The sequence below is a fragment of the Microtus ochrogaster genome, unplaced genomic scaffold (genome assembly GCF_000317375.1).
Source record: "Microtus ochrogaster isolate Prairie Vole_2 unplaced genomic scaffold, MicOch1.0 UNK31, whole genome shotgun sequence".
In the NCBI taxonomy this organism is placed as follows: Eukaryota; Metazoa; Chordata; class Mammalia; order Rodentia; family Cricetidae; genus Microtus; species Microtus ochrogaster.
In genome coordinates this window covers 2983354-2992479 of record NW_004949129.1, presented here as the reverse complement: position 1 = coordinate 2992479, position 9126 = coordinate 2983354, and the positions used below count along the sequence as shown (strand labels likewise).

At 44.0% G+C, this 9126-nt stretch overlaps 1 protein-coding gene across 2 annotated transcripts in view; it reads left to right on the top strand.

Moving 5' to 3' along the window:
• Positions 1–9126, top strand: part of Socs7 (suppressor of cytokine signaling 7) — a 42041-nt gene that overhangs the window by 27098 nt on the left and 5817 nt on the right. For both annotated transcript variants that reach the window (XM_013354187.1, XM_005368324.1), the window contains 2 exons: positions 7109–7244; positions 7663–7815. In XM_013354187.1, the coding sequence (XP_013209641.1) occupies positions 7109–7244; positions 7663–7783 (257 nt within the window). In that variant the 3' untranslated portion in view covers positions 7784–7815. The remainder of the gene's footprint in view (positions 1–7108; positions 7245–7662; positions 7816–9126) is intronic.

Below are 9126 nucleotides of genomic sequence, written 5' to 3'. Positions count from 1 at the left end.
GGTCTCTGTCTCTGTCTCCTTTCATCGCCTGATGAAGGTTAATATTCAGGGGGATGCCTATATGTTTGTCTTTGGATTCACCTTCTTATTTTGTTTTAATTTTTTATTTAGAATTATTTATTTTGGGCTGGAGAGATGGCTCAGAGGTTAAGAGCACTGGCTGCTCATCCAGAGGTCCTGAGTTCAATTCCCAGCAACCACATGGTGGCTTATAACCATCTGTACTGAGATCTGGTGCCCTCCTCTGGCATGCGGCCATACATGGAGGCAGACTGTTGTATACATAATAAATAAATAAATCTTTAGAATTATTTATTTTATATGTTTAAGTGTTTACCTGAATTGGTCTTCCTGCCTCATTTAAAATAATCAAGATTATCCTACACAGGCATGCTCAAAGCCCATCTCCTAGGTGATTGTAAATCTGTTAAATTGGTAATGCTAACCATGTTCATGGTCATGTTACAGTATCTAATATAACACAATATAATGCTTGGATTCAAGCACCTTTATACACTGGGCCACCCTGCTGACCCAACAACAAAGTCTTAACTGTGAGTTCCTCTAGAATCAAATAAGCTATATACTTCAACTTTGAAGGGCTCCTGGGCCTATGAGCTTAAATGAACCCAAGTCTTCACAAGATGGGCCTCCAAGGGGTGAAGTTTTCCCTCAGGATTCCTTTCCTGCTGTGTTAGTAGAGATAGGAGATATCTCTGCCATGGTGCCGATTTCTATAATTACAGCTGCTTTCTCAGCACTAGCCTGAATGCTCTCTTGTGTTGAAATGGCCTATGCCAAACAAATTAGTCCATTAACTTTCAACTTTTCTCAGGTTCTCAGGACATAAACAGAATGAAGGCACATTCTTGGCTAAGATAGTACATTAATGGCCTCCAGCCCAGTTCCTGATAGAATTCTTGCTCCCCTCTGAAACCTCATGAATGGGCCCCCACTGTCCAATTTCCTCAGTATTCTTGTCTTCCAAGTTCCCAGGAGAATGGCCAGTTAAGCTCAGCTTCCAGCACTCTAGAGCATTTTAAATGCACTGTTCCAAACTCTTCTATATTCTAGCCACAAAACAGTTCCAGTGGCCTAAGGACCATATAACCAGGTTTATCAGCAATGACCCCATCCCACTCCTGGTACCAGTTTCTGACTTAGTTTCTTTTCCTGTATGATAAAATATTCTCAAGCAGTCTAAGGGAAGCCAGAGATAGGACTTAGTGGTTACAAGCATTTGCTGCTTTAGCAGAGAACCTGTGTCCCATTTCCAGCGCCCACACAGTGTTAACATCTGTCTCTGATTCCAGTTCCCAAGCATCCAGCTCCTGCTTGCTTCCTCGTGCCAAGCATGCATGTATTGCACATATGTGTAGGCAGAACACTTGTCCTCATAAGATAAAAATGAACAAATCTTTTTTAAAAGAGTGCATACTACTCTTGCAGAGGACGCACGCTTGCTTCCCATCGGACGTCTCATAACTGCCTGTAACTCCAGCTGGTGGGGGGAATCCAGTACCCTTTTATGGGTTCCATGGGTGTACACTTGTGCACATAAACTCAAGCAGGCACACATACATGCACATAATAACTAAAAGTGAGTTCTAGGCCAGCCAGGGCTATATAGTGAGACCCTGTCTAAAAAAAAAATTAAAATAATATAACAATAAAAATAATATAAAATAAAAAGCAACTTAAGGGAAGAAGGGTTTACTTTTTGAAAGATTTATCTATTTATGTTATGTGTGCCTTAGTTAGGTTATTATTGCTGTGATGAAACATCATGATCAAAAGCTACACAGCACTCGGGAGGCAGAGGCAGGCGGATCTCTGTGAGTTCGAGACCTGGTCTACAGAGCTAGTTCCAGGACAGGCTCCAAAACCACAGAGAAACCCTGTCTCAAAAAACCAAAAAAAAAAAAAAAGCTACAGAGCAAATTCCAGGATAGGATCCAAGGCTACACTGGAAAAAAAAAAAGGAAAGGAACTTGGGGGAGTGTCTTAGATAGGCTCTCTATTACTGTGAAGAGACATGATGACCACAGCAACCATTATAAGGAAAATATTTAGTTGGCTGGCTTACAGTTCAGAGATTCATCCATTATTCTCATGATGAGTCCCACATCTTTCGCAGGCTACAGGAAGTAATCTCAGACACTGGGTGGTGTCTTGAACATATGAGAGACCTCAAAACCCACCCCTGCAATGATGCGACACACTTCCTCCAACAAGGCCACACCTAATATTGCCAGTCCCAGTGAGCTTATGGGGGCTTGTTACATTCCAACTACCACAAGGGAGCAAGAGTCACAGTCCATCGAGGGAAGCAAAGACAAAACTCAAACCAGTTGAGAACTGGAGGTAGGAGCTGATTCAGGCCATGGAGGAGTGCTGCTTACTGGTTTGTTCCTCCTCATGGCTGCTTATTAGCTTGTTTTCTGACAGAACCCAGAACTTCAGCCCAAAAGTGGCACCACCTACAGTGAGCCCCCCATTCAATCACTAATTGAGAAAATGTCCGACAGCCAAAATAGTCTGCCTATACAGCCCAATCTTAAGGAAGCCTTTTCTCAGTTAAGGTTCCCTTCTCTCCTATTACTCTAGCTTGTGTTGACAAAAGACTAGCCAGCACAATATACATGGGTGTTTTGCCTGTGTGTATGTCTGTGTACCACATGTTTGCCTGGTACCCAAGGAGGCCAGAAGAGGACATCAGATCCCCTGAAACTAGAGTTAGAGAAGGTTGTGAGCTGCCGTGTGGGTGCTGACAGTTGAATCCGTGGAAGAGCGACTGGTGGATGTAACAGTTCAGCCATCTCTCCACAGAGAAAGGGTTTATTTTAAACTCATAGCTGAGTCCAGTAATATAGTCCGTCATGGTGGGAAAGTCACGGTGGCAGAGGCTTGAAGCAGCTGGTTGCATTTTATCCATAGCCAGGAGAGAGCAATAAATACATGCTACTGCTCAATTCCCTTTCTGTATTTATACAGACGGTGGGTGGACCTTCCTCCTCAATTGATATAAGCAAGATAACCCTGCAGAGGTCCATTTCAAGTTGACAGTTTACACCATCATGGCTATAGGCGCAATACTTTTGCATTTTTTTTAAGCTTCATTTATTTTGAGGTGCTGGGTATCAAACTAAGGCCTTGCTCATGTGAAGCAGGTACTCTACCACTGTGCTATACTGAGTACCCCCACCTTGTTCATTTTTCAACTGGATATATATTTTATTATTGAGTTATTAAGAGTTCTTTATACATTTTTTCTTTTTTTCAAGATGGGGTTTCTCTGTGTAAGAGTTATGGCTGTTCTGGAATTGGTTTTGTAGACCAGGCTGTCCTCGAATTCACAGAGATCCGCCTGCCTTTGTCCCTTCAAGCCTCTACCCTCTTTGTTAGGAGTAAAGGCCTGAGCCATCTCCTGGGTCTTTGTACATTTTTTGTATAAATCTCTTGTCATATCTGCAACTACAGCCTATCATTCTGTGTTCTTTTAAGTTTTGGTTTGTTTATTTTGATTTGAGGCAGGGTCTCACTATGTAGGTCATGCTGGCCTCCGCTTTAAACTCAAAGAGCGATCTGCTCTATTTCCTGAGTAGGTGCATCACCATCATGCCTGGGTCACAGCTGTGCTTTTACTTTCTTTTCTCTCTCTCTCTCTCTCTCTCTCTCTCTCTTTCTTTCTTTCTTTCTTTCTTGCCAAGACAGGGTTTCTCTGTGTTGCTTTGGTACCAGTCCTGAAACTAGCTCTTGTAGACCAGGATGGCCTCGAACTCACAGAGATCTGCCTACCTCTGCCTGGGCAGGGATTAAAGGCGTGTGCCACCACCGCCCAGTGCTTTTACTTTTTTTTTTTGTTTGTTTTTTGTTTTTCGAGACAGGGTTTCTCTGTGGCTTTGGAGCCTGTCCTGGAACTAGCTCTGTAGACCAGGCTGGTCTCGAACTCCCAGAGATCCGCCTGCCTCTGCCTCCCAAGTGCTGGGATTAAAGGCGTGCGCCACCATCGCCCGGCTTTGCTTTTACTTTCTTGATGCTATCCTTTGAAAGGCAGTTTCCCATGTCACATTCCTATGCTAACTCTGTATCGCCTCACTGTGGGACCAGGCAAGTGTGAACTGGAGCTTCCAAAACCAGAAGCCAAAGGAAATCTTTCCTTTTTAAAAAAATTTGACTTTTTTTTTGGTTTTTCAAGGCAGGGTTTCTCTGTGGCTTTGGAGCCTGTCCTGGAACTAGCTCTGTAGACCAGGCTGGCCTCGAACTCCTGGAACTAGCTCTTGTAGACCAGGCTGGTCTCGAATTCAAAGAGATCCGCCTGCCTCTGCCTCCCGAGTGCTGGGATTAAAGGTGTGAGCCACCACCACCTGGTAAAATTGACTTTTTTATGTTAATGATATCCCATTTAACCTGTCCCTCCTTTCTTCCTTTCCATTCCCTCACTTCCTCTTTCCTTTCTTGCTTGCCTGCTTACTTCCCAGTAGTTGGGAGGTAGAGGTAGTAGGAGCCCAGCCTGGACTATGTGATACTTCATCTCAAAAAACAAAAACCAACCAACCAAACAAACAAACAAAAAACCACACAGAAAACCTAAAGAAAGGGACTGGAGTGATGGCTGAGCAGTCAAGAGTGTTCTTTTAAAGGACTGGGGTTTCTCTTCCCAGCGACTCACAAATGCATGTAACTCCAGCTCCAGGGCATCTGATATCCACTTCTGGCCTCCTAGGACTGGGGGACACACAACACACATTAAACAATAAAATTTAAATTAAAAAGAAAAAAAAAAGATAGCCACTTGGATGGGTTAAAAAGACTAAAGGGTTTTAGATTTGGAACCATGGTCTGTCCAGGGTGAGGTGTCTAGCAACGGTTAGTCACACACAAATCACCACTGGCTGTCTTGAATACCCTTTACCAGAGGACAGGTATTCAGAGGAGCCACCTAAGAAAAAATTTCTCCCAAGGTTCCCTTTACATGTGGCAGAGCCACCATGATCCTTTCCTTAGGTGAAGCAGGTGCTGAGAGCGGGCGGCCTTTATTATTTTCTAACTAGTTATGTCTGCAGTATTTCTTTCCTTTTTAAGATGTATTTTTTTTTAAGGTATATGAGTGCTCTATCTGCATGTGTGCCTTTAGACCAGAAGAGGGCATCAAATCCCACTATAGATGATTGTGAGCCACCATGTGATTGCTGGGAATTGAACTCAGGTCCTCTGGAAGAGCTCTTAACTGCTAAATCATCACTCTAGTCCTGACTGCAGTATTTCTTTGGATAGGACTATGGCTAAGAAAAGAAGCCCTAGCTGGGTGTGGTGGCATATGCCTTTAGTACCAGCTCTCTGGAAGGTAGAGTGGATTTCTGAGTCTGAGTCCAGTTGGTCTATAGAGTAAGTTCCAGGAAAGCCAGGGCTACACAAAGAAACCTCGTCTTGAAAAACAAAAAAAACGGAATTCATTCAGTATCTTTTCAGCCTTGTTTTCAATTTGCTTCTCTTATTATCCATAGTTCCTTCATTTATGGAAACCAGCACATTATTATTTTATTTGAATGTGTTTTCGTGTCCTGCCATTCTTAGTGGGTGTCTGTTCCGTGGCATTGACTGTGAAATTGGGCTTTCCCATCATAGAGCTTGCTGATCCATGTGGGGGTGTTTGTTGTGGGTCCTGGCAGGCCCTTGAGCTCACATTCTCAAGCTGGCTGTAGTTCTTTCGGAAAAGTCATCATCTTTGTCACTGTAACCCAGCCTGATGCTTCAAGGGTAGAAAGGGAACAACGAGGGAAGGATGGGACAGAGCTGTCCTGGTCTGGCCTGAAAAGACAGGTGCAGGAGTGGCAGTTTTGACAGCAGCTCTCCCTTCTATACCTGTCCTTTCTGCTTACTAGTTGGTATGTTGTGGGGCCTTTGAGAGCTTCAGTGATTTATACCAGCACTGCTGCAGAGAGGGTTTGTAGTGAGTCTCTTTCTGTCCCACCAGTCAGCTCCTAAATACTGACATCATTATTAATTATGAAATCTTGGTCTTAGCTTAGGCTTGTCCCACTAGCTCTTATAACTTAAATTAACCCATATTTTTAAATCCATATTCTACCACGTGGCTTTTACCTCTGTCCCATTCTGTGTGTCCAACTTGTTCCACATCTCCATGGCCTCTCTGCCTCTCTTCTTCCCAGAGTTCTCTCTGTGCCTGGAAGTCCCACCTAGACCTCCTACCTAGCTATTGGCCATTTAGTTCTTAAATAAACCAATCAGAAGGTGCCTTGACAAAGACATCTTCACAGTGTACAAAAAGATTCCACAAGAAGGGCTAAACTTTAAACACACATGACCCTTTCTGGTAATAAAGGCTGTTCAAGCCATTGTACCTCTGAACATCCTGGTGTTCGGGATATTGCTAGATAATACCGAACAACCATCTCACATTCCCAATAGGAAGACATTGGGTTCTTGTCCATTCCTGAGACCCTCAGGCCTGTGATTGGCCCTTTGGCCCCAAGGAGTCTCTAGCTTGGCCTCATTTATTACACTGTTTTCCACAGTTAGGAGTGATTTTGGAAGCTAGGTGTGGTAGACCACACCTATGGTACCAGTACTCAGGAGGCTGAGGCAGGAGGATTGCTGTAGGTTGAGGCTAGCCTTTCTACATAATGAGTTTCAGTTTAGTCTGTGCCATGTAGCAGGACCCTGTCTGGGGGCTGGAGAGATGGCTCAGTGGTTAAGAGCATTGCCTGCTCTTCCAAAGGTCCTGAGTTCAATTCCCGGCAACTACATGGTGGCTCACAACCATGTATAATGAGGTCTGGTGCCCTCTTCTGGCCTGCAGACATACACACAGACAGAATGTTGTATGCATAAAAAAAAAAAAGACCCTGTCTGGAAAAAACAAAACAAGACAAAATGTTTCTGGGAAGGTTATCAGAGGACACTAAATTCTGTGAGTAACACATGGTAATGGTGCTTCACAGATGACTGACACAGCCCTTTGGGAGGGGTTTTGCACAGGGTATATGCATGAACTCTAACACAGCCTTATGACGCCCCCCACATTTCTCCTATCATTAGCTGCATTACTCTGTCTGAAGATTTCCCTTTGTTTTCATTCTTAAAGGACTGCCACCAACACCAGTACAGCTGCTCTATCCAGTGTCCAGATTCAGCAATGTCAAGTCCCTCCAGCATCTTTGCAGATTCCGGATTCGGCAGCTTGTGCGAATAGATCATATCCCGGATCTCCCACTGCCTAAGTATAATGGGTTCATCGGGGTTAGGGCAGGGGTGGTGGGTTAGAAATGCCTTTGAAGCTTGCAAGTTGCTCCCAGAGGCCAAACCCAGTATAAAATATTTGTAGGCAGTACTCTTTCATTTCCCCGTGTCTTAGCACTTAACTCTAGAGTTGTATCGTTGGAGCAAAAAGGAAGCTATGTCTGTTGGCCTCACTCTGCAGGCCTTGGGCAGAGTGCAGAGCAGTAAAATGAGGGAGACAGAAGTATGTAAGGAGTGAGGTGAGAATTTTATCAGGTTGGCAAAGACTGTTCAGTAGTCGTAGCCAATGGAGAAGGGAGGGTTCAGCAAGAGAGGTTTCTTAAAAGAGACAACAGTCAATAGGATTCCTGAGAAGTGTTCTCTTAAACAGTACACCCTGTGTCTGTTTGCTTTTCACAGACCTCTGATCTCTTACATTCGAAAGTTCTACTACTATGATCCTCAGGAAGAGGTGTACCTGTCCCTAAAGGAAGCGCAGCTCATTTCCAAACAGAAGCAAGAAGTGGAGCCCTCCACGTAGCAGCGAGGGCCTCTGCTGTTCAGCATAAGAAGGTAGGAATACCCAGCCTCTTTATCAAGCAAGCCACTAGACACTTCCTGAGTATACAATTCTTTAATACAGTTCCTCATGTTGGGGTGATCTCAGCCATAAAATCATTTTTGTTGTTGCTTCACAACTGTAATTTTTGTTACAGTTATGAATTGTAATGTAAATATTCTTAGAGATAGAGGTTTGCCAAAGGGGTTGCAACACACAGGTAAAGAGCTCTTACGTCTCTTACAGAAGACCCAGGTTCAGCTCTCAGCATCCATACAGCAACTCAAAACCATCTGTAACACCAGTTCCAAGGGGTGTGGTACCCTCTTTTGGCCACTGTGGACACCAGGCTTACATGTGCTGCATATCCATTTATGCAGGCAAACACTTAATACATGCAGTAAAAGTAAAATAAATACAGTTTATTTTCCTTTGTAAAGAGTGAGACAGAAAAGAGAGCTGGGGATACATAGTTCAGTAGGAGAGTGCTTGATTGCTAGTACTATTAAAAATTTTTTTGGCATCTATGGTTTAATATGGCATCCACATGTTTAATCCCAACACTTGGGGTAGAGGCGGGTAGATCTCTGTGAGTTCAAGGCCAGCCTGATCTACAAAGTGAGGTTCTAGGACAGCTGGGGCAGCAGAGAAACCTGTCTGGGAAAACAAACAATAACAACAACAAGAAACCCCCAAAATAATAATTTATTTTTTTAACCAAGAAGAACATGGTGTTATACACCTGTGATCCTAGTATTTGGGAGGTGACAGCAATAGGATCGTTATCTCCAGACTCAGTGTAAGGGGCGGGGTGGCACACTGTGAGCAGAAGTGAGGCCGCCACAGTGACTGCAGATGCAGCCTTCTCGTGTGTGCCGCAGCTCATCTCCAGCTTACTGAATGCAAGAGCCCCAGGGGAGATAAACTTGGAAGGAATTCACGTATGCCTTTATTTTCAGAAGACATACGTTTTAGCAAGAGTTCTGCCAAGGCTCAAAACTTGAGATGGGGCATGAGAAAAAGCAGCCTGCCTTTTATCAGCCACTATAGAGTAGATGTTTAAAAGGATAAGTTAGACTGGGCGACTGGGCATGGTGGCACACACCTGTAATCCCTACATTGAGGTGGAGGCCACAGGGTGAGATTTCACAGTTGGCCTCAGCTACACAGCAAGTTTGAGGCCAGCTTCATGGGATCCTGTTTCAAACTACCCCACACACGTACACCAAAAATGGATGGATGGATGGATGGATGGATGGATGGATGGATGGATGGATGGATGGATGGATAGATAGATAGATAGATAGATAGATAGATAGATAGAT